The sequence below is a fragment of the Calonectris borealis genome, chromosome 16 (genome assembly GCF_964195595.1).
Source record: "Calonectris borealis chromosome 16, bCalBor7.hap1.2, whole genome shotgun sequence".
Classification (NCBI taxonomy): domain Eukaryota; kingdom Metazoa; phylum Chordata; class Aves; order Procellariiformes; family Procellariidae; genus Calonectris; species Calonectris borealis.
The window spans coordinates 5,445,122-5,473,042 of NC_134327.1; the positions used below are offsets into that span (position 1 = coordinate 5,445,122).

The 27,921-nt window shown below is 41.2% G+C and overlaps 1 protein-coding gene across 2 annotated transcripts; it reads right to left on the bottom strand.

Annotated features, from left to right (window-relative positions):
- Positions 1-3,836: 3,836 nt before the first annotated feature.
- EMP2 (epithelial membrane protein 2) lies at positions 3,837-27,072 on the bottom strand. 2 transcript variants are annotated; one of them, XM_075164949.1, is made up of 6 exons: positions 26,769-27,017; positions 19,956-20,026; positions 10,879-10,990; positions 8,591-8,684; positions 7,054-7,200; positions 3,837-6,468 (listed from the first exon to the last, which is right to left on the bottom strand). In XM_075164949.1, the coding sequence occupies exons 3-6, from the start codon at positions 10,954-10,956 to the stop codon at positions 6,284-6,286; spliced, it is 504 nt and encodes a 167-aa protein (XP_075021050.1). In that variant the 5' UTR covers positions 10,957-10,990; positions 19,956-20,026; positions 26,769-27,017; the 3' UTR covers positions 3,837-6,283. The 2 variants fall into 2 exon arrangements, with proteins under 2 accessions (XP_075021050.1, XP_075021049.1); XM_075164948.1 differs by lacking the exon at positions 19,956-20,026 and having other exon boundaries at positions 26,769-27,072.
- Positions 27,073-27,921: the final 849 nt, after the last annotated feature.

The window sequence follows — 27,921 nt, forward strand, 5'->3', positions numbered from 1 at the left end:
TGCTACTAGGTCCATTTGATAATTACTATATTACTTGAAATTAATTATCATTTTTGTGAACTGCCCCATTGGTATTGTGCCATTCAGTTGGTTTCACAGTTTTGATAACAGGTATATAGCTTTGAAAAAAATTTGAAAGCTCTTTTGTCAGTGGAAGAAATTTGCTACTAATTCTGTGCGGGATGAATTAGTAACCTTCTAGTGTCTATATGACTGAAAGATGAAAATCAGTGGTTACAAGGATTCAAGATGGACTCATTCAGTTGAAGTTTCACTTAATGATAATCTAGCTGGACTGAACCGAAGCAATCTTCCAGTTTCAAGAAACTTTCACTTGGTGGATTGTTTTGTAAAGATAAGAGTCTTAGCCTGAAATTAACACATTTCACAATAGGAAAAAATCCCACAGCATGTGAAGAAAAATCATTCATATATGAAGTAAGGATTTTAACAAAGCTGTCTTTTGATAGATAGAAAAGTAATATTTAAAGCTTGCATCTTGTTTGCAGGCAGAACAGAAAAAGATGAGAAATATTCATTGAACAAACAGAATTCAAACCTCAATTAAGGGCTCCTAAAGCTGAGAGAAGAAACATCAGATGAGGTACTCTTTTATTCAACTTTTGTATTATAACAATTTTCATATTGTGGATTTGCATATTGCAGGATGGTTTAGAACTTGATGGAAACTTAGACTTTTTAAAGACCTTTTCAAATGGGAAAGGAACAGTGTTTAGATAGTTGGCTTTGAAGGAGTTGGCTTCTCTTTCGCCACGAGGAGGCTCTATTGTAACGGTATTGGAACAGTAAAACATTTTTCTATAGAAGTAAGCAAGTAATGCCAGGAAATACCATCGTTAGAAATAAACACAAAAAACCCTAACTCCAAAACTTTTTCCAGTCGTCCTTCCCCCTTTATCTTCTTTTTCCTCTACTTTGTCTTTTTTCCTCCTTTCCCTCCCTCCCCCTGCAAATTTGTCATGCCTAATGTGTGAAAACATTATTTGCTAACAGGATTTACACTTTTATCCTATGAACTTCTAGGATCCAAAACAGTTTTAATTCTTCAATACAGATACTTTAAGCATAACTAAGGTTTTTCTGCTGAAAGTGTTTTACTAAAAAGTAAATAATATCTAAACTAATATAAAAAAGCCCTCTCAAGAAAAAAGAGAGTATGGCACCTCTTTTACTTCTTGCTGATAATATATTAAGAAGGTTGAGTCTGTGAAGCAATGCACACGTGCCACATTCCTACCCTTTCCTTTGTAGCAATGTGTGCATATTTGGTTTAAATTAAGTTTTCTGAACTTTAGCATTTATAACAGCAACACAATTGCCTTTTTTAGAAATACACTTTTTTGGTTTTTTTGAAGAGAAATAGAACACGAGCTTTTTTCTCCAAGAAGCAGCAGTAAAATAGACCAAAATCTGCACCACGTGATACAGTTCAGATATCATCAGGATTGTTTCATATCTGCTGAAATTTATTATAGTAGCTGAATTTCATGAAGACACCTGCAATTTTACTCATCTGTGCAATGTACACCTGTTTTAAAACTAAGTAACTAAGTACATGCACAGGTTTATGGCTTTTTGGCTAAATTTATTAAGGGGAAAAAAATAAGAAAAAAAAAAGAAAAAAGGACACACCCTCCCCCACATCTAGAAATTCAGTTAGTGCAATAATGATCCAAAGTAAACAAATATCCCTCTAGATGTAATGGTAACCTCTTCAGCACTCCTTTTGATAGCACACAAGTTGTTCTAAGTTGTTATTACTAGCGTGAAAGGAATATTTTCTACTTTGGGGAAAAGCTTACTGGACAGATAGAAACCAAACGTCAGCAACATGCTGAATATTAATACATGAACATCAGGTAATCTGTGACACTTTTGTTAGTTTGGAAACAATACAGACCATAACAATTCAGAAGTTTATATATTTACATGAAGCTAAGTTAGTATGAAAAACAAGTGGTGTAACTGGCTTATTTGTTATTGTTGTTGTTTAAATGACAGCTGGTTTTGTCTTGGTACCTAGACTTTCAAGCAATTTCCACATCTTCCTCTACTGCCAAGGATCCCTCTTTGTCCAGAGCTTGCTGAAGAATTCAAAGACCCTCCTCGGAATCCTGAAATTGAAAGTGGCTTGTGTGCAAAATTTGAAGGGGATTGCACTGTCATGGACCCTTACAGAAATTGATCCAAATTGTGCTTCCCTCACAGTTACCACTTGTATCTGTTCCATGAAAACCTTTGTAACAATTCTGCATCACATTGGAAGAAAATAGGCAAAATAAGGGCTTTGCCACTTTCAATGGCTTGCTGTTTACCACAGGTTATCATCCCAAAAAAGTACTACTTTGTCGTTCAATGAGAAGATGTATGTGGATGTTACAGACCATTTTATGATATACAATCTATAACTCCTTAAGAAACTCTTTAGAAGACCCAGACTACCTTAGCAAGTGGCCTACTATTGTTCCACTATTAAGTACTATAGTTACCTGCAGTGAGTTCCGAGTCAAAGCATTATCTGTACTGCAGACACTATTAATTTCCTTATGTTTCCTACTTGTTAGTCTGTTACGAACTTCACTCCATTAATTTTGTAAGCTTGTTTCTACAGCCTTGAAAATGAAGTCTTTTTAAAACTGATTTACTTCCACATTTCACTTTCTTTCATCTTATTACTTCAGAGGGGATTATTGCACATATGAAAGAAATGGAAAATATAATAAAATTTTCAGCTTCATATTTTTTTTTTTATTTCAGTGGCATTGATGAACCATGATTTTAGGGATTTTAGCTCTCTTTAGTGTTTGGAAAGGTAGCGGCTCATCTTACTCCTATTTTTAAAAATTACAGGAAGGATTCTTTTGTTTTGTCTGTTTTGTCTGTCTAAAGCTTCCACAATGCTCAAGGTAAGACAACACTGCTGTAGTCCCTCCATTATTTTGAAGCCATTAAGAACCATGTAAAATGAATTGTTGATGTAGCTGGGGTAATAAAATAGTTAATGCCTAAGCAGCACAGTTCCTGTCACCTAAAATGCATTTTTTTAAAAAAGATATCTCATAGCAAAGTAGTGCAGAACTTCATTTTCTCTTGTCCTGAATGGAATACATTTAAAAAATACGTATTTTTTTAAAAAAGTAGATTGACATAAATATTCTAGATTTGTTTTCCAAGATTGTTTCCTGTACTGCCTTTCAGATGCTTACTTGCTGGGTAAAAAAAAGCCAACGTAGATTCACAGCTGCTAGTGAATATTTCAATAGTTTGGACTTCTGCCTTTTGTTCACTATGATTAGAAGGCAGAAGTTTTATGGGCTTTGGGAAACTGTTTCTGGGGAGTTGGGAGGCTTGTTTTGGATCAATCTGTACAAACCCATCTGTACTTTTATCATCTCAGTGCAAACCTGAAGCTTGGACCAGAGCAGATACAGAAGTCACTGGCCTGTTTCTAACATTATTTTCTCACATGGTCAAGGCACTCAACCTAATCTTAAATACACAGCTGTTTCTGCAAATGATTAAAAAAACCACCTTACAACTAAACTTCTTATCAGAGCATCTGTGGATCTTGCATTACTCAGTAGTTATTCTTTTGACACCATACACTTAAATGTTCAATACACTAATATTTTCTCTGCTTACCCTGGAAGGTCTTCAACAAAGGACAGAAATAACCAGCTTGTGGTTCTAGTACAGGCAGGAAGAATTTAATTTTACCTGTTCACACAAATACTCAACTCTTCTCATCCAACATTGTGTAAATATATCCCAAGCTTAAAGACAAGGTCAGATTGCTAAATGTATCGAGCTTGCTATTACAGTACAAGAATTTGTTTTAGCTTTATTTTCATGTACAGTTTCAGAATATATAGAGCATAGAAAATGGTATATTTTAAAGGCATATCAGGTAGAAAGAATATCCTAAAATATGTTTGTCCTGTTAAAACTCTAGTTCAAACTGTTTTGGCATTTGTTTTCTTGGTATGCAGAACATTCCCATCTATTCTGTTTTATGTGGCATCATGTGTATGCTGCTGTTTGTACACCGTGGTGTGCATGCTTTTCACTTTTAATTAAAGGGACAGATCTTTTACTGTGGAATTACGCTGCGTGTTCATGTATATATACACCTTTATTTTAAATATTTGCTGTATAAATGACCCGAGCATTATCAAGGCAAGAAACTGAAGAAGCTTCTCTTCAAGTCAGTGACGTAACAGCTTAACTTACAATTTTACAGGACTGTCTTCTAGATACTAGATAGTTTTAATCTGTATTTACTTAAGAATTTCCCTTACTATTTCATGTTTGAATAAAACTAGCAAAATGCCTAGCTAATAGTCTATCTACTTTCAACCTTAAACCTGCAACTGCTTATTTAAGACAAATTTTGCTTGCTAGCAGAATTCAGGTTTTGAATCTGAAATGTATTCAGCAAATTGTAGAAACACTTTTTTAAAAAGTAGGGTACTAATTCTTGAAATTCAGAGCATTCCCACTAAGAGAAAAAAAACCTGACAAAATAGTAGCATCATGCTAGACTGGTGAGAACGCATTTTGCTCAGACTGGTTTGGGTTTTTTACTATGATTATTACTTTTAATGTGTTGTCCTGCTTACTCGTCTAATTTAAGAGTCTTGCTGGGCTTTCTTTGCTCCCAAAAGGCAAGTAGTACATGCCAAAGCATTTTAGGATGTTCAAGGAATGGAGACGGAACTATACGACCTATTACTCATGTTGGAGACAGCTCCTACACAGTTATGCACTTGAACTTTTACTTTGTGAGAAATCAAGGATGAATTATCTGAAGGAATGGGTCAGACCATCAGCTGATGTATAATGCAGTAAGTATCAACTTTAGTAGAGCTACACTACTTTGTAATAACGAATTTGTTCTACATTAAGTGTAAAACCTCATTCAAAACCTATTTACTGTTTTATTGCCTGTGTATTGGGCCAGCCGTAGTGAATATACTGAAATAAATACATGGTTAGTGCTCTTACAAAGTCAAATCTATATTCAAGCATCAAAGCTGTGACTAACCAAAAAAACCCACTTCATTCATTCTCCACACTGATCGCCCAACTCCAAAGTCACCATCAGCCAGAGCCAGTATTACACTGCTCAACAGTTAAGCCTGGTATTACAGTACAGACTGATCTCACAAAATTATTGACAAACAAAAATCACCACGTCATTTTATCTTGCAAAACTATCCTGGAATTCATAAGCATAGTAACTGCGCTCTGATTTATTTAGTAGAAGTGTTTAGTTCAAGTAAAATCCACAAAGGAATTTAGAATGAATTTTTTGAAGGCCTATCTCCTAATGGGCAGACTCAAGGAATGCTTTCGTAAATGATGTATTAGCCATGAAATCACTACATAATAAAAGCCCAGTGTAATAAAGGTGTTGAGTTTGGCTGTAAAAACCTAAATTTGGCATTGCTTGATCACTAATTTGCTTAGAAATTTGCAGATGTAGGCAAGGTAATGTGGTTTTTTTTTTCCTTTTCTTCCTTCCAGAAAGACTATGCACAATGCAAAAATAAAGGGATGTAGGACCTGAGTGGGGTATTTCTTACTGCTCAGACTATGACAGTCCCAAGTTGTGCAGTGAATTTGCTGGTAAATTCTCCCACTAAAGGCTCTGTATGCTTAAATTAAACGTGAAAGAGAAAAAGAATCATTTGCTGCATTACAAAAAGGAGTTGTTTACTTTTGCGAAGCAAGTGGTTTTAATAAAAGCTTGATGACACTTACTGCACATTATAAATAGCAGAACACTAGTTCTCTGCCAGAACAGACGCACTGAGTGCAGCTTTGGGCTTTTGTAATTCTTCGCTTTTTCACTGTGATCTGGATCTCATTTTTTACTCCCCCTATATTTATCCCAAAGGGATACATCTAGTCCAGGAATATAGTTAGCATATTGCTTACAAATTAATTTGCACGGGCTTTATTTGTAATCTACTAGAGGCCAGGAACGAACTGTTAATGGCTAGTAAAGGGAAAACCATTTATGATGATGAAATACGTAGAAGAAACAACTTGGCTCTGTCCTGCTCAGACCCCTGACCTGTAGGTGCCAGGCATTCCATTAAACCTGCCATTTTTTTTTTATTCTGTTTCATATCAAGAACACAATACATTTTTAGAGAAACAATACCTTTACTACAAAACCATGTAAATGATTATATACAAAATGGTTACTGGAATTTGGTTTTGTACTGCAGTGACAGAAATAACTAGCTGCTGATGTTTATTTACGCTTCCTTAATACTAGGTACATAACACCACTGATCAGAGTAAAGGCAAATGCAATCCAGGCTAAGACGAAGGAATAGCCATATTGGCCTTTAGAAACTTCAATGCTATATTCATTGCTCTTGTGTAGTTCTTCATGCCTATCTGTATAAATGGAAGCTGCAATCATAACACACAGACCTGGAGGAGGAAGAAAATAGTAAAGTTTAGCATATTAAAAGATTATCAATATGTACAGCAACTATTCACTGTCTCTCTTCTGTCAGCTGCTTCCACCAATGTCCCTTTTTTGCAGACACTCATTTCCCATCCTCAAACTAAACTGGGAGCATTTCTGGACATGTTTGCAGTTTCTTTGGCACGGATTAAATTTGAAGTGCTGTTGTGTATTTATGTCATTTGCGATGAACACAAAATTATTCTAAACATTTGGATAGTTTTAAAGACTAACAAAAAATTAAGGAAGTACCTGCCTGTAACAATTACAGAGTTACTTAATTTGTTCAAGCAGTTCAGAATCTCAGATTCTTTCCCTTCAAAGTTTAAATGACTTTATTCTGAGCAGTGATGTGATCCATGTTTTAACTGCCTAAAGGGTACAGAATGGAGCAGTTCACTGTTTAAACAAATATGAAGGATAAGCTATGACCTCAAGAGCCCTACAAATTTCTCATGCAGCTCATTCTTTCTGAAATCTTTTTCCCCTTCCCTTTCCTACTTTCATGTAAACATCATTAAAATCACAAGTGTTGAAAAATCACTCACATGACAGGAGCTGGATAATAGAGGTTAACACAAATCTTTCTCCTTGCTTTAGACGGAAGAGTTGAAGAATGAAAACCAGAAATGCCACACAACAGAAAATAGTAGATAGGATCATGGTGGCCTGAACAGCCTGAATCGATTGATATTCTGCAAAAACAAAAGCAGCCTTGATTAAAAATACAGTTTCTCTCTTTGCCTACTCCTGCAACGAGCAGAGGGGCAGAGCTGTGTTCTGTAAGTAGGAGTTCAGCAGATACAGCAAACCAGTTGTGCATGCACTGCCTAGGGTGATTCTTCTCTGCTTCCTTGGTATTAGAACAGCCAGTGCTTTAAGGACTTTTAAAAGCTTTTCATGAAACTGAATAAAAATACTGAAGAGACTATTTCCGCCGCACCACATCCTTTGCTACCACCTACGTACTAAAAGCACAGTGAAACTGCCAGGTGTCCCAAATGGTTTACAAGTGCAGACCCGAGCCTCTCACCAGACCTGGGGACACTGTATCCGATAAGGTGTCACCAGACAGGATAGCCACACTTGGCACAAAAGATTCCGTTGATTAAGGTTTTTCATCCTGTCAATTAGTTCCCTATAATTAGGAGCTAACGTAACAATAAATTTGTAACTACATGGAGCTGCTCTGTGTAACTTGATTGCAGTAATAGGGCCAAGCCGAGCTACATAGACAACCTCCTTACAGCACCTCTCCTCTAGCACAGCTGTCCTGCAGTTAGTAGGTCTGCGAACAGCAGACATACCTGAGCTACTCATAATCTAGCTAGTTCGGGTAACTAATTTCAATAAATGCATAGTAACACAGTCATCAAATGCAAATTTGTTAAATTCGTGTTAGCTTAGATATGCCTGTGTGTAATGGATCATCTCACTGCAGCACAGATATGCTCTAAACCAACCTGATGCTTGGAAAGCAAAGTTACTTTGTTACATGGCTCTTCAAATCATCTACCTCTTTAATATGCACAAAGTTTGAAAGTATAGAAATAAAGTAAATGTAACATTTGAGAATTTTTTTATTTTTTGTAAAGCGGGATGTTAGGCTGTGCTGTATATTAAGTCCTCTTTGTTAAAACTTCAGCTTGTGTTCCGACTTTCTTTCACTTTTTCCCCCATCCCTGTACGCAGCCAGTATTTTTATTTTGGTTTTTCTTTGGAAGTTAAAGTTCAATTCTGAGGCAAATTGTATCACTTCAGCCACACTTTCAGATGACTTCACTGTTATCACCTGATGTAATTTTTTAAGAACACTTTAGCACTCGCTGTTAGTAGTTTGTGTTTACTCTCTTGCACTGGGCTTTCAAGTGCACCTGACAGCTCCCTCTGTTTTCCTTTTACAGAAGCTGTTGGAACAGTTTGTTTTTCCAAAATGGAAAGACAGTATTAAAGTTTTTAGAAGACCTGAGCAGCTAGAGCATGCAGCTTTTTGAAAAAATATATTATTGCCCCTGCTAATTTCGTAGCGATTTCACCAGATCTCCTGCTAAAGGAACCGAGACATAGGCATGGCGAGACACTCACCTCTGAATTGATCAGTAATAGCTGTACAGGTGCTAGTATTTGTGGCACACGTTCTCCAGACATCTGTAGAAAAATTATCTCCTACCCACCAGGCCTGCAAAATAAGAGTAAAGAGCTCTTACAGGAAAAAAGCCACCAAAACTACAAAACTCTTTAGTTGTCCCAGTGTCTCCTGATCAGACAAATCAGCTGGAAAAAATTTCTGTTCAGTTTTGATAATCAACCATTCAACTAACTGTGAGATCTAATAGCATTTTGGAATAAAGGGTATATCATTATTCACATGTCATTTCATTTTAGACCCGTATAAGGTAGAAAAAGGAATAGATGGCAACCTTAAACATCCCAAATTGCAAGGGATTTTCCACTGTTCGGGGAGAAATTTTGGATAGTCAGTAATTGCTTTCTCCTTAAGATATCTAGACAAGATCTGCTTTGTTCATCCTATTTAGGATGCACAACTCTTTAAAGGCACAGCATTTTTTAATTCGCAGGAAATACCAGGATATATATCTATGAAACAGAAGCCCTCTATAAATTTTCTGGTTCCTGACACTGAATTGAATTAATCTCCACTTAATGTAGCTGTGCTGTCAATGTGCAAATGCAGGATGTACACTATGGCATCTGACTGGAAGTGGCTAGTGACAAATTAAGATCCTCCTGTTGTATTTCTATTTTGATGTTTAACATTTAATGCAAAATAGTACTACAGTGACTGAATGGATTTTTACGGTAGCCTGAGAAATGCTGCAAGCACCCCACACAAGTGGCATTTCCTCAGGAAAACCATTCCCATTCCGATAGCTACCCAGGCCTTTGTTTTGACTAGAGCTGGAAAAATACGACTTTTAAATATGACTCCTGGTATCATCTCCTGCTTAAAGAGACATTCCAGAAACCACACACCTTACTGTGCAGCTTTGCAAACAATACTGCAATAAAAACTATAATATATTACGACAATAGGCATATGTGTAATAGTAACACTGTGTTTTAAGAAAAAGCATTACTTTCTCAGGATGCCATTCATTTGGATTTTGCAGTCCAAGTTAAATATATTATTTTTCAGCTCTGAGCACAATATAATCCTTTCAGTTATTTTCCTTACTATAAAAAGCCTCTGAAGATGATAAAATCTAATAGAAGGTGGTTACACAGTTTAAGTTCGTAATTGTTTAAAAGTAGGCAATGACACAAAGCAGAGTGCATGGAGTTTTATTTCTGTAATAATTTGATTTGTATGTAGCAGATCCGAACTAAGAATAAGTTGCTTTGTCCACTGTCCTAGCTTTCTAAATATTCAAAGGAGCAGGGTAAGACAACCTGCTTTAGTGCTCAATTAATGACCTACTTCAACAGAACAAATCAACCAGCTAACTGAAAGATAACATCTGAGTTTGTACAACTTTGCAATAAAAAGTTGTGGGTAACACATCATTTCACTTGGAGCATAGTCTTGGAAAAGACTATGGGATTCAAACCAGCTTCACTGAGTACAGTAAAGTATTTTCAGCAGACGATTTTGTTAATCCTAAAAGCCTGTACATACACCGACCCTATTAGAAAAAGAAAGACTCCAGTGCACAGTTAAGAGTACCAATCAGGGTAGTGGGCTGTTTTGGAAAGAGGAAAATTCAATTAAGAGCTAGATGTAAACACTGGAAGGTAAATTCTTTCTGGTCACAAAAATAAAAAGGAAATTTGAGAAGAATGCAACATAAATTATTCTAAAACTATGTGCTGAAATTGCTTAACTGAATGGAAACAGATAAATTCATGGTGTCACTTTCATGATTTAATTGGGCATCTTGGACAACCACTTCTGAGGCAAAGCATACCTTGACTGAAATTATCCCCACACATTAATCATGAGCTATTTGACTTCATGTACTCGACACAAAAGGACGACAGATTTTTCCCCCCCTTTCCCTCATATCTAGCTGAACTGAGTCCCGTAACTCCACCCTACAAGCATGGTAGTATTTGTAAATATACTCTCTGGCCAAGTATCTCACAGGGTAGAAGATTAGCTGCGTAATGTGGGCTTATAACATGATGCCATACAAATGTATGGCATGTTCTTGTATAGTCTTATCCAGGTATACCAGCAACATGCGTATTCAAGGCATTTTTGTAACAAAAAGGTGCAAGCAGAGCAGTGTGCCTAACGAAGTTACGTGCTTTCAATAAGCAAGCTGAAGACAACTAAAGAAGAATAACTTCATTTTTATGAAGCAAAGAAACACCTGTGTGTTTGAGAGAAAAAAAGAAGAAATGACACTTACATTGTCAATAGTTGAGATGAACAGCAGTGCTGCTGAGGTTATGTGAAACACAATAATGAAAGCCAGAAGAATCAACATCCTTGATCTGTGGAGGCTTTAGCTGGAGATAAATCTGTTAAAAATAAGAACATATATGATCAGTCTTCAAAAGCTGTTAACTGATCCACCTGTCATCACACTATTTCACTGTGGCTGTGGGTAGTCAAGGTCAGTGCGAGTGTATTTCAGAGCGAGGTGCTGTTAGAGTCAGGAACGTCATAGGCAGTTTGAGTCCACAGCACACATTCTTTCTCCAGAGATAAAAGATTTCACATAATCAGAGTTTTCATCAGCATAACAGCTTTCTGTTTGTTATATGTGATACGTAACTAGCATCATTGGTGTTAAAATGAATCACAACCTGAAATGAAGCCAAGAGGTGCATATTGCAACCTGTCAGTGGGATGGCTGCAGTGAGTAGAACACAGACGTTTCTTTCTGTGTGCTTCTCCAGCAAGGATATAAAACACTCCTTCATGTTGACTTCTAGAGAAGAGCTGTTCAAATTACAGCCTCATTTGCATGTGATGCTAGAATTTCCACTGGCTTCGGTAAGGTCTTGTTTCAACCATGCTTTCAAAGTAGGAAGAAAGGCAGATTTCAAAAGGATGCTTGTAGAACAAAATTAAGTGCATCAAGAACTACCTCCTAGATTTAGTAACAGCTATGTTGTATCTTAGGTTTCATACAGGTTGTCCTTTGTTCATATAGTTACAAGTTTTATCCACTGACGAATGACTTAAGGCTACCATTTTCTCCAATATATTGCTCTGACTGGTAGGGTTGAATAAACCCATTAGTCATGTAATAATCCAATTAGTTATGTTATGTTCTGTCACTATAGACTATAGAGTCTATAGTCTACCTATTACCTTCATACCTTATCTAACCTATTTATTATCATTTCACATCTCAAATGAAAAAAAAATATTCTTATGTACAAAGGAACCACAAACTTCATTTTAACTGGAATCCCCAGGAAATATAACAAATAGCTTAGGGAAAACTACTGTTACTAATACATAGAAATGCACAATTGGTGGTATATCTATTATCTTTTTCTTCTTTTTGTGTAAAAATGCTTGCCAATTAATATATGTTATATTCTATACGGCATCTGCTGTCTTGCAGGTATTTTCTTTGCATTTAATGTGCACCATTCTGTAGTATTATCTGCATGTTACCACTCATCAGTACATTAATGCATGTTTCTCCACTTCCTTTGCTTTGGACACATTCTCTTATGTCAAAAGATCCCACCCACATAACACAGCAAAAAAACAGAAGAAAGGGCAGTTATGATTTTTTTTTAAGACTTCCATGATTTTTTTGTCTAACCCTCTCTCCCCTACTGCCATTTACTAGAATCACGAACCACACGGAGAATTTAACCAAATAAAAGGACTACTTTGACAGCATTTTTAAAGCAGCTCTACTGGCATTCTCATCAGGCCAAAATACAACCACTCTGCAAAACCTTAACAAAAAGATAACAGACAGGGTATGAATACGCTGAATAGAGACTAGAAGTTCCAGACTAATCCTTTACATCCACACCCCAGTAGCGTTTCACTGCAGCACAGCGTTACAACAAACACAAAGCCAAACAGTTTTAAAGTGCTTTTGAGAAAATGAAAATTGATCGGATAACCTTATATCCGTATCTCATTGGAATGACTGTATGGGAAAGCTAAGTCAAATCCTAAAATAAGGAAAGCGGCTACTCAAGCTTTTATTCCTTCCCATTTTCTCACTGTTAAACTTTGCCTTCTCAGCCACAACAAAGAACAAAAGTGGTAATTTCCTCCAAAGAGCCGATTCTGCTGTATGACTCAAGATCCTCTGAATCTAGTTCTGCTTCTAGAAATGTCATTCATGGCTCTCTACCGAGCCTTTCTTGAATGAAAGGAAGGAAGAAGGAAAAGAAGATATTTTGTGGTTTTGTATAATGCCACATCAAAATATTTTCATTGTGAAATGTACCAGTCTTCACACAGCACTCTCTTATCTTGTGGCTGGGTTTTTTTCTGAGCTTCATTGGTTGCACAGATGGTATCTAAGCAGACAATAATGCAACAGTCATCTGCCATATAAGGAGAGAGAATCAACTTGTACTCAGTATTATTTTAAGAATAACAATACAATTTCATCTTATTACATGAAGCATCATAAAGTAAGAGAGACAGAAAAATGTAAGCTAATTAAAACCAATCTTGCAAAATCAAGACTTGCCAGCACAGAAAAATCCACTTCATCTTCAATCAAGTGAATGTTTTTGTTTTACTGCTTTCAGCCATAAACAGAAGTGTTTCAAAGAGGATGGATAAACGTGTATGGGTGATGAGGAGAAGCCATTTTATGTTTTACCCAAATAAAGCCAAGATTTAAATGAAGGAGGTTTTTTGTTTTGTCTTTACAAAAAAATAAAGGACAGTAACAATAAGTTGATGTTTCTGTTCTGAAGAACCTTCGTAACAGCCATTTTTAGGTACCTCCTCCTGACTTGCTGCAATGGCTCCTTTCATGAGCTGCTACAGCTTCTGTGCACACAGTGCTGCAACAGCTATACACAGATACGGGAATTAAATATGCTGGGGGAAAGGAAGGAGACAGACCAATTCCAAATAATTAATATCAGGAAAAGACAAGAACTTGTAACCCAATCTGTCACGCCTGAGCAGGGATCCCAGAAGTGCACAGAAAGATCTGTGGACTTCCATCACTCCTAGCAACTTTCTCTTCCCGTGGAGACCAAGGAGTCTCTCTGGTTCATCACAGCCTGCGCACAGAGTAACGAGGGCAGGAGGGTCTTCCAGCTAAACTCTGTGTAACCTGTGCGCAGGAAGCAAAGAGCAGCTCCCTTCTAAGACACAGCCAGCAATGACGCAGAAGTTCCTGCGGTATCTGCATCTCTCTCAAGGAAGAAATTCTGGACTTCATCTCTCAGGGGGCACTATTAGCACCAGTCTTTCTCCACTCCAGACAATGCTGGAATTTAAAAGTTTATTTTGGAGACTCAAGATCCTTCCACTCCCTCAGCAAGAAGCTCTTCCTTCCCCGATCCTCTGAGGACAGCCTGCCTGGGTACCTCTCCTCCCTCTATGAGCAAGGGCAGAACACAGTTATGTTTTCACACAGAGAACATTGTTTGCATTAACATTCAGAATTCTTACTTTAATAATTTATTACTAACCAAACACTTTGGTAACATCCTATTCTGCATACTAGCTGTAGTTCTCTTTGTTTCTTATTCAACATTAACTGTTTCTCAAGGGCTCTCTTCAGGTTCACAATTGTTCCCAGTTCTTTTAGCAGCTGCTAAAACCCCTGCCAAAGCTTGCCAAACCAACCACATGCCACCTGGCAGCAGCTTTTGTCTCGCTCTTTCAAAATGGAGAGTACTTGCAAGAACAAATAAGCTAGCCCTACTGTTTAACCTGGCTAATTCTGCTCGATGGAACAACCAGCAATCTGGGTTAGATTAAAATCCTATCATCTCTTACTTTTAATGTATGCAGCCACAAGAAAATATTGCTTAAAAGGGGTTGTTAATAAGAACAGAAAATGCATTTTTAAATCACATAAATTTGGGACTCTAGTACTTTATACTATTGCACTGAACAAGCATCTGCAAACAACTATATTAAGAAGATGCATAGAAATGATCAGACTCTTCAAGTAAAACTTTGGTATCAATGTGTCATGTGAGGGATTCTGTAGTATTTTTTTTTTTTGCTGTTTTGCAGCTTTGGAAGCACTGCCCTATTATCAGTGCTAATACATGCTGCTATGAAAAGGTCTCTTGCTCTTATAGGAGTCTTGCTCTTCTCTTTCTGCTCAACTCTTCTGTTTTAGTCTCTTGATTATAGGTAAAAATATTTCTATTGATCAAAAAAAGCTTCCTGGGCCCAGTCATTTTTTACTTTCTATCATTCGAAGTAATATGCACTATGCTCTCAAGTCAAGGTGTTCATGATTTTTAAGTACGCTGCCTTTAGGCATGGACGAAGACTGGGATGATGCAGCAGATATTGTTCATCATTTCCCAGAGTGGTTTGAAATCTTTTAATAGTTTTTACACACACACACACACACACACACACACACACAAAAGAAAAGCTTTTTGGACACACTATAGTTGTCTTTTAATAGAGATGATGGAGCCACTCAGAAGTACATGATGAAAAGACTAGAGGCAACAGTCACAAGTTACAACAAGGAATATTCCAATTGTGAAAAATGTATTCATTATATTAATGAGCATGATTAAGCACTGGAACAGGGCTCAAGAGGCTGTGGGACATTCTTGGGCATCTTCATAACTTGACTGAAGGCCCAGAGCATCCTGAACTAACTCCCTGCTTGGAGCAGGAGTCTGGACTGGAGACCTCCAGAGGCCCCTTCCAGCTCTGCTCTCCTGTCAATCTGTAGCTATTTCAGGAACCTCCATATACTAATCACCAGCAAAGCTCTGACAAAAGAGAACATAAAATTTGACTTAGCTCATCACTTGACATTAAAAACAGATTTTGGGGTTATAGTAAGAATGACATTGGATGTCAACATGAATTCTTCAATTGCAAGCCTCACCATTTAATACCACTTTACAAAGTACATTGTAAGGCAGAAATGTACAGGTACAGCTGAGTTAGTAGTGCAGACTGCCACTGAATCCAAAAAGAGTAAGTTATGAGAATCCTACTGAACACATCCAGATTTGCTGTGGTAATAGGGTTTCCCACAAATGCTGTTAAGTTGCAGGACACTTACACAAAACACATTGAAAACAGACGGCCAGTTATATTAACAACAAAGATTTTTTCAGTTAGTGCAGAAGAACTGTTTCTGGGGAATACTCCAGTGCCACCTTATTTTGCTCAGGGAGGATAAATGCAGCAGTCACACTTATCTTTCATCTTTTCAGTAATACAGACTATTGGAAGCAGCAATTTGCACTTTCGTTATGAGAGCCTGATGTGCTTTACAAGAGGTGGCTAAGAAGGGCCTCTGCTATAATCTTCTAGACATGCAGAGGCAAGTACCTTTTTACAAGATAAAACACTACTACAATCACAGAACTGCACAGTAAAAAGAAGCATCCAGCCCAGGGTTCCCTACATTTCTGTACTGTAGTAAGCAAACACATTACAAAACTGGATTGCCTCCCTATGTCACAGTCCACTCCCCACACACAAAAAAAGCCTCAGTTTATCTTTAAGATAAAGTTTATCTTTAATGTCCAGCAGTACAAAGAAACATGCCTATTTGAACTTTTTCTGCTGTTTAGTACAGCAAGCAAGCAAAAAGGAAAACTCTGCCTTTGACAGTTGTTAGCAGAAGGTTTATCACTACTTTCCAGTCCAGATGTCATCTCCACAACCCATGCTTTCATTTCTTCCCATGCGGTTAAATCCTGCTGCCAGGCTATTTCCCATGTTTGTGCATATTTGATTTTTGCAACCAGAGAAACATGTACGTAGTACAGTATGTTTATCCTGTGCTCATTTGCATTGAGAAGGCTAAACCTTATCCTACCACACTGCCTGCTGCCCTCACTTCCTAAGATCAAGTCAGTTTTTTGTACCATCTTCATCTGAGTCCATGTATGAAAAAAATCTTAACACAGACAATCCTGGTTTATACTCCTAGAAACACGGTGAAAATACGACAGAAAAGCTCCTGCTCTGTACAGACCAAGGCTGGAGGTGTGCAGACTGCTCATCACCCACGTTTAGTGTGCTGGAAAGACACACCCAAAAGAAGGGGTAGAGGATCCTGCTAAACAAGTTACCATACCTGCAGCTTTCTGCACTCAGATTTTTCACTACAACTAGAACAGCAAGTCTTTGGGCCATCAATAAGCATTCAATTCAGCTGAACTTTCTTGAGGTCACTGGTTTAAAACTGAATGAAAGCAAGCCTTCTTAATTATCAATTCTTCTGCCCCTCGGTGCTATAATTAAGTCTGCATATGTGAAGTTAGAAGAAAAAGCTTGTATACTGGTGGCATGAGAAGTCTGTCATCTTGTGATGCATCATAAGATGTTTGGATTTACATGATAATCACATCGTTCTGCTCAGTGTTCTTGTGCCACATCTCATGGTGTCTCATGACAGATCTCAGGAGTTGGCTCATGTTTTGCCTGTACCGTTGCCTCTAAACTTGCATAAAATTCCCTGGTTTATAAGGAACAGAGTGATACTGTTAACTTTTTTCTTTTACCAAATATGAAGGATTCTGTTTTTCTTGGTGATTCTCAGAACTGGAACCGAAAGTGAACTAAGTTCAGACAGCAGAGTTTCTCCCAAACTAGCAAAAGCTTTGAGGATTTCAACAATCCTCTAATGCCTAAATATCAAACAACATAAAGGACAAGAAAATCAGGAAATTTAACACCAAGGGAATAATTATACCAGTTGAAACAACTCACTCCAATTTCATTATTCCTTCTGCCCAAGTTAATTTAACAATTGGGAACACCAACATTACCAGATATAATTTACTGAGTTATATTCCTTAAAACGAGACAGATAATATCCAAACTCTTATACTTTCTTTCTATACTTTGGCCTTTTAGTGTTCTCCAGGCTGACCATTGCTCTGACCCTATTCACAGTCTGCGGTATCTGTACATTAATCCATTCTTTGAGTAATTTCCATTGGATCACCACCTGCCTGTCATTTTTTGTTGCTGCAGGGTTAACCTGGCCACATGCCCGAGCTGCCAGGCTGGCCTGACAGAGGTGCCCAGCGCAGCAGCCCATCCTCACTGTCCTCAGTGCTGCTGTGCACGTACCCCGGCTGTGAGACATTTGGATCCTTTCCGTGTCAGCTACAGAAGAATCCTTCTATCATGCAAGGAGAACTCTGGGAAGGATAAGCACATCCTTGTACCCTTCCTTCTTATTTTTTCCTGTGTCATCAACACATATTGGAAAAGAAAAGAAAATACAACTAAAGCAATCTAGTTCTATTTTAGATGATGACTTGGGAGACTTACTTTAAGGAACCGGCCTTTAAACATTTCATAGGACAGAAGTGCTGATCTTGAAGCTAACATTGCATGTAGATTTATAAACAGCATGCAAAGGTTTTGCTGCCAGTAATCCCTGAAAAACGTATTGATAGTTCTCTAGTTCAGGTCATGAAGTGACCTGCTACCATTAGAGTTCACAGGTGTACAAACTATACAGAAAATGAGTTTTCTCTTTTATTAAAGTCTTCTTTGTAAGTGTAATTCAGTAATTAAAAATATAAGTTGACCAACAGATGTGGAAGTCTCTGTATTTACGCTCACATATTCTCTGTTTTCAGGGAATCAAACATATTGTAGAACTGGACCCCAGCCGACCTATTCTTCATGTTCAGGCGTAGATTCAAATTCTGACCTGTTTTCACGCTCAGGTATTACAGAGCTAACAGTCAATACAGAAACAGTATGTCCTCTTTCAACCAGTGACCTCTTTAGCCAGCTAGCAAACCTCCACGAAGTGCTGGATGGCTCTGACTAGACCTCTACAACATGGAACGGGAACCCGGGAGGGAAGTGCAAAATAAGGGTAACAGTCTACGCAGCAGATGGGCTCCCACCCAATTTTTTCCTGATATGAAGCTAAGCATGAAGAACAATGTACGCTCATCAAGAAATAAAATTTCAGGCCCCTGCTTGACACTGGACTTTGAATCAAAAGGGCTAAGTGTCCTGTCAGCCCCTAGATGGCAAAGATACCATCAGCTCTTTTTGCTGACAAGCAATCGGTTAACTGAGAACACACTGAAGCCCGTAGCTCTTCGTGCTACCTATTTTATGTGGAAGGAAGAGATCTTCTCACTTACACTTCCAGCTGCTTTTCAAAGTCCTTCATCACAAAGCAAGGAAATCAGAAGGAAATGAAACAATGTTCCCTCCACACAATCACTGTATGTAGGCAAAAAAAAATCAATACAGCAAAAATTAGTTCACAGTATTTTCTAGAGCTCTATTTGAATTACAACATTTATGCTTTTTTAACTCAATGGCAGAAAACGAAAGTAGGGTCATTCTGCCAGATCTAGATTTGTTGGTGCCCTTGCAGCAGGTTGTGTTAAGACCCAGCAACCTCCAGCACAATTAAAGCAGTCGGCTTGTTGTATTTTAATAGCGAAATACAGGGGCTTGGAGACAAACTGGCAAGATATGGTATGACCTAGTTTTTATCCAGCTTCTTTCAGAAAATCTTGCCTTGCAACCAAAGCCCTGAGGTCCGCTTTTTGTGTGCACCAAGATTAATATAAATGTGCACCTATAGCTTAATAAAGCCTTTTGTTATTATGGCAGTTGGGTGTTTGTCCATCCTACTGGTACTGCGTGGGACGCCCTGAACAATAGTAAACTTACAGTGAATAAGCTCATGCTCTTGGCCTACCTATCACCTATGTGTGGATACTGAAGCACCTTTTCAGCTCTTTCTGAATCTATTTCATAAACAATAAATCTTAGCTCCTCCTCGGAAACCCCACCTCGTTACCAAAAGTAGAACAGACCGTGCTTACAGCTAGGCCTGGCAGATCTTCCTCCATACCTTCTCACCCTGTCCTCCTCATTAGAGCTAAGCTATTAAGTCAGAACTCCAAAGTTTGGGAAATTATAACCCTGCTATCCCATTCATTTCCAAACAAAAACAAGAAAAAAATTGCAGCAAAAATGCAAAGTGCTAGCCTTGAGTACTGAGACCCAAAGAAGCTGATGTCTCTAATTTCTTAGGAATGCTTTTAATAAAGTCTTGACCTAGGGATGCCAGCATTGCTGCCACTTCTGTAACTCTGTCGGTCATTTATTTGCAAACAAGTTCGGACCGGGTTTAGACTTGCCCTACCACTCCTTTCACTATGGCCCTACTGTGTGCACTGCCGAGGGAAGTCACTCTGCCATGAAGCCTTTGTGGGCAAACTGAGCAGAAGAAAACAGGCAGGACCTATGGGAAAACACGAACACAATGCCCTGTCGCGGGGTGGGGAAGTGGCACTTTCAGGGAAAATGAGCCTTGTGACGTCTTACCTGAAAATCCTAAAAAAGAGCCTCAAGCTTAAAAGATTCAAGACAGCTGTAGTGACATACTCCAGCAAAACCTGGAAAAGAAATGTAATAGCCACTATACGATGAGAAGACAATTTAGCAGGTACAGAAGCCAGCTACCTACACCCACAGACCCTCGACTACAGGCATATTTGAATAATAGTCTTTAAGCCTTCATCTTTTCAAAACTGCTCTTTAGATGTTTTCGTGTGTTCAGCAGAAAGACAATGTTCATCCTCCTCTAGCAGCACAAACCAGAATCCTCCTCAGGAGTAAATCTTTTATACACTCTTCTTTTTCCCTAAAGCACTTTTTCTTGTAACTGCACTTTTACGTTAGATAATCATCATCTCAGATTTAACCTGTTCTACATCTGCTTCTAAACCCCAACGCCACCCACAGTGGTGTAAGGTAGGCTGCCTCATTACTAAGTAACACCTGAAACGGTTACAATTCATCTCCAATTCCCACCATAGTCATTGCTTGTGCCCTCCGCCCTCTGCTCATCCACCTTCAGTTTATGCTGAGAGTCACAAGCCTTTGGAAAAATGCTGACAAAAACCGGTCTTTAATGAAAGACACCCCATGGAAGCCATCTCTTCAAGAGATCAGTTCTCAAAGGGCACATACTGTTTGAGAAAACCCAGCAGTGATTTGAATGAAGGAACTGCTTGTATACTGTAGTTTCTGGTTTTTTACAAAACATAAACGTATTCTCTCAGCTTTCACAGAGGCATCTGCAAAACACGTTACAAAATGCTTGTAACTTGAAGTATGTATGGGTAGAGCTTAATTGTTCGCTTAGAAATTGGAAAAAAGCACACCATTTCAGGCGTTCCGTGCATCCTCGTGTTCAGCCAGTTTGCTTTAAGTTGCGTACCAGATACCACTTCAGTATAAACAAAGTTGTGGTATACATTAAAACCTTCTTAACAATCAAGTTGGTCTAAAAGTACTAAAAGCTTGTTTTCCTAAGCTAAACAAGACAAGAACTTCTCGTTCTGACTTGTTCATTTTCAAAGATGGGGATATACTTGCTTGCAGGTCAGGGCAAACACATGGAAGGAAAAAGAACTGTTTAACCTAAAGACGAAAATAAATGGCTATAAATCAGGTGTGAGAACATTTAGGATGGAAATTATAACTCAGAGCTGTCAGGTTCTGGAACAACCTTACAATCACCACAGCACAGGAAAAAAAGACTCGCCTCCACAAAAAAGGGATTATGTGATCCAGTGATTGTGCTGGCAGGGCAGCAGACCTGGTGACCCGAGCGGCCCCTCCAGCTCTCCCTCCTGCGAAGGCTATCCCAACAGTTTCTTTGAGGTCGCCATAGGTTTTGCAACATGCTTGTGCATGATACCCATGCCCTTGGCACTCTGCTCAATTCTCTCCCGTCCTTAAGGACTCCAGGTAACACTGGGAGCAATGCCGACTGTTGATCTGTACAGTGGAGTAATACAAGCGGTGATCATGGGACTGACGGCACACAATCAGCTTCAAGGGAGGATTCATTCCTCAGGTGGGCGGTAAAGCTACAAAGAGCAAGCGAGGCCTGTCCCCCTTTTCTGAGGGTGACCTAAGGGCCACCGTTGCCTCCCAACGCTAAGGAGCAGTGGTCAGGAACACCGGGCTCTTTGCAGCCCGCTGGCACGGCCCTGCCTCTGGCTCGGGGAATCAGACAGCCGTTTCATGGAGCTGGGACAATGACATGGGGGAGTACCAATAAGCTATTCAAGCTATGAGAGGCCTCCTGGGAACCTGCTTCTTAAGCAAATAACTGAACTGAGGTGTGGCCCGGCCTCACCCCTGCTCAATCCCTGTGTGGCCACATTTTGGTGTCAAGGCTGTCCCCGTTCAATACCTCAGCAGGGCAGGGAGGGACAGACCAAGTATAATACCAGACCTTTTCATCAGGTTGACAGATTAAATGTGTCCTCAGTCTGATCCAATGAAAAGCAAAAAAAAAAGCACACCTGCAGCATTAACTCTAGACTATTTAATATAGTTCTGAGAGCAAATCTCAGACCCCGCGCTCTACTGACTGCAGACTGCTGCTTATCCAGAGATTATTCCAGATACAACAGAACAACTCGAGTGATTTATGTTGTTCCACCTAATTAACCAACAAACAAAGGCAGAAAAGGTCTGTCTTTGAAAGCAATGCGTTTAATTCAGTAGAAATGAAAGCTGATATTGTTTTAACTTTGGCAGATGCTCTATGGAAATTGCTAGCAATTAAATGTGTTACATTCACTGTTGTAAAATTTTCAAACTGCTTGTTTTGATTTGGCTTTGACTAGCTCTGTATTGAGAAATGTTGGTTTTAGTTATTTCAGAGTTTACACATCATCTATCAAGAGTGTGAAAATACATCTCTATTGACATTACAACAGTTGGCTATAAAATAAAAAGGGCAAACTCTTCCACAACTACTACTATTTTGTTTCACAGCACTACTGTAGCATCTGATTGGATTTAATACTCTGCCTACCTTCAGAATGTCACTTTTACATTCTAATTTGTAATTGGTGCAATTAAAGTAAAACTTAATGGTTGCCATGTGAACTTTACCAGCTCAGGTAGAAAGATTTCCAACACTTGTTTCACTGCACAGTTGAGCACACAAGTTGCACTGCTCTTCCACACTCTGGCTGCTCTATGGAAGCAGAGCCCAGTCACCTCCCGCTACACCTGCGTCAGCTTTGCTCTACCCTACGGCTCCAGCTCGACCAGGCTGGCTGCCCGTACGGCGCCTGGGTCACTGCAGAGCCACATCTCTTCCTACTAGCCACAGTGCCAGGTAAAGGCCCCGTCAAACACACCGGCACGTGACAAATGGGCAGGCTCAGCCAGCTCTCTTCAGCTCTACATCAGACTCTTCTTGCAGTCTCTAGACTTCGGTTTGTTTCTGCGTTTGAATTAAGCGGCTGGTTTGTTGCTTCCGTGGATTGAGAACTGTCAGCCTTAGAGACCAGATGAGTCTGCAGACTGACTGCAGAGACCACCATCAGCACACGCATCTCAAACGGGTATCTGGGGACTTCGGAAGGTCACCTTCTGCCTGGAAGAAGGCCATAATTTTGATGTATTTCAGGACACTTAACACCTGCATTATACACCTGAGGGAGTGTTCATACTGCCCACCTTGGCTGTTTGCGGCCTGTGCAATTCCAAACACAGCACAGTGTTTAAGAATCAGTGAAGTAAACCATAAATATATATCCTATAGCCATCTCTAAGGGGTGTTTGAGTCAGTCCACTTTCTGCCCCACCTACAGACTCCTGTGAACATCTCTACGCAGCCAGAGGGTTGTATTTTAAGGTCACACCCAAATTATGAGGCTTCACCTGGCAGGCACACACCATCATTAAACCTGCCCATGAAACTTCATAGGCAAAATAAAAAGGCGTAATTACATTTTCCCCATTCAGTGAAGAAATAACAATTCCTTTGATGGATGAATTCAAGCCATCAGGCTTTCTCTTGAATCCCACCCAGCAAGATCTATTTTCTAAAAATTAAGATGCTTATCTTCCCAGTGAAGTCATGAGCATCACCTGACATATTGAGATATATTTTACAAAATTATCTTCTCTCTAACATAGTAAAGCTTCCAACAAAAATAGTGAAGACTGAGACCCCACCACAAAGATCACTGGTTTGCTTTGAGCATCCAAAAAACAAACAAATCCTAACAAACGTTGAACAGCTCCATGAATGGAATTCCTTAGTGCTGTGCTTATGTTTCCCCTGCTTTCCCTCTGAGACTGATCTGATTTCAATAAAAGCTGTGCATTCCTTTCTACTTTCAAATTTGGCCGTGCTGAAGTATCACATGGATTTTATATAAAGTGTTTGGTACACTTCAGAGTAAATCTCTTTCTTATTAGATCCTGTATAACACAGTGCCTCATTCTGCTGGGTCTTCTTCCCACAGGAACATGGCAGTGGGACCTGGAAACTACATCTTTTGCCAGCTAGCAATATGAAAGATCTTGTCCCCAGAGACCTACTTATCTCTTTAATTAAATACATTCTTGTACTGATTTATGTGGTGGTGTCATGTCTTACATGATGCTCAAGACACAAATAGAACATGAAGTGTAAGTGGAAAACCAAAATACACACAAACCACTGAGGTGAAAAGGGAAGAGTCTCCTTGTGCTGCCATCCAACTCATTTTTAAATGCACAGGGAAACAGCACTATGAAAGGAGACAGGCTACGACTAATATACTTAGCAAAAGTGGAGGAAGGTCTTGCTCCTCTAAATATCCATATGGGACTCATCAGTACAACATTCTCCTAATCATTGTAGGAACGTCAAACCCAAGATGAGAAACAACCTTGAGACAAACAAGACAACAGAAGAAAAGCCACGACAATGGAAGTAACAGAAAGATACAAGGCAACTGTGAAGCGAGAGATGCTAATAAATCAAGGGGTGAAGAGTGCATTAACTCAAAGCAGGGATAAAATGAAGGTAGAGATGTTAATTTCTTTTAAGCAATGTTGGCCAGAAACAATAACTACAGCGTCTAAGAATTGAGACAGAACCCATGTCTAAGAGAATGATGTTGCAGCAGCTTTCAGTCTTGACCTGCTCAGTCTGTTGAACAACTTCCTTTATTAACAAGGTTTTAAATCTGTGTAAGCAAATAGAATACACTGTTTTTCCTCACTGGCAGATCCACAGCATAATCAACACTGATTGGGTGCTTATGATAGAAGTCTTTCCAGAGACCACAAATAAAGAACACAACACCAGTAGTGTCTTGTCTACTGACAGTATGTTGTTTTTATTTTAAATAATATTAACACACCATTTTCCTTCCCAAATGAGCATACTAACAAGAAACTGATCACCTCCTAAGAGTTTTCATGGTATTACTGCATTTCACCTTGAGTTAATGTTGATGGCTATCAGCAGAATAACTCCTGGTTTCCTGGCTGGGCAGACAGCTCTGGTAACATCCACGTCAGTCATGCAGCTGACATGATAAAATCTGTACATATCTTTATTCAGCATGGAGGATGAATCTTCCCCCAGGTATCCCAACAGTCTGTTCTCCAACTTTATTCTATGAGTTCACAAAGGGATGCAGAGGATAGCAAGAGTTCTTTCTTTCAACGTCTTTGAAGCAAAGGTCAAGTCCTTACATCTTACACTGAATAAACTTCAGCTTCTGGTGAACATGTTTTCCATATACGTTTGTTTCCACTCCCACTTTGATTTTACCAGCTGTGGTAAGTACCTATACCTCAGCTGCATTCCTTAGCATGGCATTTAATATGTCACGCACTCTCTTACTAAAAAGTAGCTGGACTCTCCAGTACATTGCAATTCGCATTTCTCCCCTCACTGAAACTCATGCCCAGTACTCCCCCACCATTTGTGTGGGTTCCTGCCTATCCACCTCGGCAGCCACCTGCCACCTCAGCCCTGGCAGCCCAGCCTCACAGCTCTTTTCCTGAACCACCCTACCCTGCCTGGACAGCAAAGACCACAAAATCAACATCAGAGAGCAGGTCTGGATGGAAGAGTCATTGCAGACTATTTTATCTGACAGAAAAAACATCTGCTCAGGCACGCAAGAAGGGTTATTTTACATAGTTAACATACCAGCACTGTACATCTGAAAGTTAGTGAAGAGTAAGTGCTACTTTTTCTTTTTTGATGGAGGTTAGCCAACCACAGCTGTTTACTTCCAAAGTTCCTAAAGAAAACTCTAAGAAAATCTAGTGTGTATTTTACAGCTATTCGGTGGGTTTCTTCACAGCCCTGTATCAAGTCAGAAGATACTTCTAAGATGCTCCACTGCAATAACTACTGATCATTTACATATTATTACCAGGTGTTGGGAAAAAAAAGACCTTCCTGCACCACGTGAACAAAGTATTTCTGCCAAGAAATTAATGGAGCGGCCGAACTGCAGGTTTCTTGGTGGCAGCATTCTGTGAGTAGGAGCAAGCCCTGGGTATGTCTGCTGAGGAAAGGACAGCGGTGCACTATTCTTCCTCGAGATGTCCAAACAAGGAGCTGACCTCTAAAATTCAATACTCAATATTACAAGCAACCCATGTTACTGAAAGCTGCCTGTCTGGTATCTGGCACGTAACCTCCCGGGTATAAGTTGGACATTACAGAGAGAAAACAACCACCAATGAGAAAGAAAGACTGGCTTATTAAAACTGTAGTTTGACTCAAGTGGAAAAACGTTTAACGCTGGCAAAAACTTTGTAAACCGAAATCTGCACTGAATTATATATATATATAAAAGTGTGTTTTCCTTCCACTAGGGGGGGTCAGCTGCCAAGAACAATCAAACGTTACTGTAGTATACGCAAACTCCACTTAGAGTACATTAAAAAAAAAAACAAACCATCCTGCGGAGACGGCGAACTTTCTGCTGCTTTGGCCCGGCCTCTGAGTCACTTGCGACGAGCCCAGTTTTCCCGCCCTGCCCCGCTCCCCCGATGCCGAGCGGACCGCCCGGGGCCGGCGGCCGGAGCGCCCCGGGGCGAGGGAGGGGGGCCAGCGGCAGCACCCCCCGGCCGGCGTCAGAGCGAGCCCGCCAGCCCCGAGGGGCGGCTCGGACAGCGGCCGCCGACACGCCGAAATAAAACTTGTTCTGTAGTAAACAAACCCCTCGGTTTGTATTTTTCCCCCTTTTTTTGCGGTTTCTCCCCCCCCCCCCCGCTGGCAAAGCCACCCCTTCCCCCCGCGGCGGCCCTGGCCGCGGCCCCCGCCCCGCTCACCCCCGCGCCCCCCGCCCGGCCGAGGCTACTCACGGGCGCGGGGCGGGCGCGGCGCGGGGCCGGCGGGCAGCACTCCGCGCGGGCTGCGACCGTCTGGCGGCGGCGGCGGCGGCTGCCTCCCGCCCGCCCTCCTGCAGAAATGATGTCAGAAGCGAACTGGGTGTGGAAAGAAAATGGTTTTCAAAAGTGCCCCTCCGCCGCCTGCCACGGCAGAGGTGTGCGAGTGCGTGTGTGCGCGGGGAGGGCGGGACGGGCCGGGCACGGAGAAACTTTTCCCCGCCCGTTTCCACTCCGCGGCGGGCGGGCACTCAGCCGCGCCGCCGCCCGGCCCGCCCCCGGGGGCGCTCGGCCCGCCGCCCCCTGCGGCCGGGGCCGGTCCCGTGAGCGCTGCCCCGGCGGCGCGCCTGGGTCGCGGCGCCTGGGCAGGGCAGGCTGGGCCCCGGCCGCAGGGGATGCCACCGGGCGGCCGCCGCCCTCGGTCTCGGCGGCGTTGGCTGAGGCGGGAGCGGGCCGGGCGCTGGCCCTGTCACACCCGTCCCGGGGAGCCGCGCACGGCGAGGGGCGGCGGGGCCCCGCCAGCCGCCTGCCAGCCTCTCGTCACCGAGGGCGAGGAAAGGGGCAGGGGGGACGGTGCCTGCCCGGCGGCAGGGCGAGGGCTTTTCCCGGGGAGGACGGGGGGAGGCCCAGGGCGGAGCCCCCACAGGAGCCGTCTGTGGGGAAGGGAGCCCCGGTCCCCAACGCGGCCGGGAGCGCCCTCCCCGGGCCGGCAGCTGAGCCCCGCGGGGACCCTGTCCCGGCACCGCAGGCCCGGAGAGGCCGGGCGGGAGGACGGCGGCGCGCTGTGCCGTGCGGGCGGGGGGCGGCGGAGGAAAGGCGCCATTTCGAGCCGGCGGTGCCGGGCCGCCGCGCTCCTGCCGCCGGGGATTGTGTAACCCCGCCCGCCGCGGGCGGCAACGCGCCTTTCCGCGCCGCCTCCCGCCCCTCAGCGCCGGGGATCGGCGGCCTGCGGGGGAGCGGCGGGTTCCTCCTCCCTCGGCGGGACGGTGTGAACGGCTGCGGCCGCCGCCCGGGGCCGTCTGGGCAGCGAATGCCATGTTAAACCAGAGCCTCCTTGGCCGGGAGCGTTGCGCCACCGAGACGCGGCTCACAGGGGTCTTGGCTTTTTCGTCAAGGAGAAAAACTTCTG

Bases quoted from the DNA above. Each gene is read 5' to 3' on its own strand.
- EMP2 (XM_075164948.1), bottom strand. From the start codon at position 10,956: ATGTTGATTCTTCTGGCTTTCATTATTGTGTTTCACATAACCTCAGCA. The intron at 8,685-10,878 runs GTAAGTGTCATT...CTTATTTTGCAG, and splicing joins TCATCTCAACTATTGACAAT to GCCTGGTGGGTAGGAGATAA. The intron at 7,201-8,590 runs GTGAGTGTCTCG...TTGTTTTTGCAG, and splicing joins TATTACTGATCAATTCAGAG to AATATCAATCGATTCAGGCT.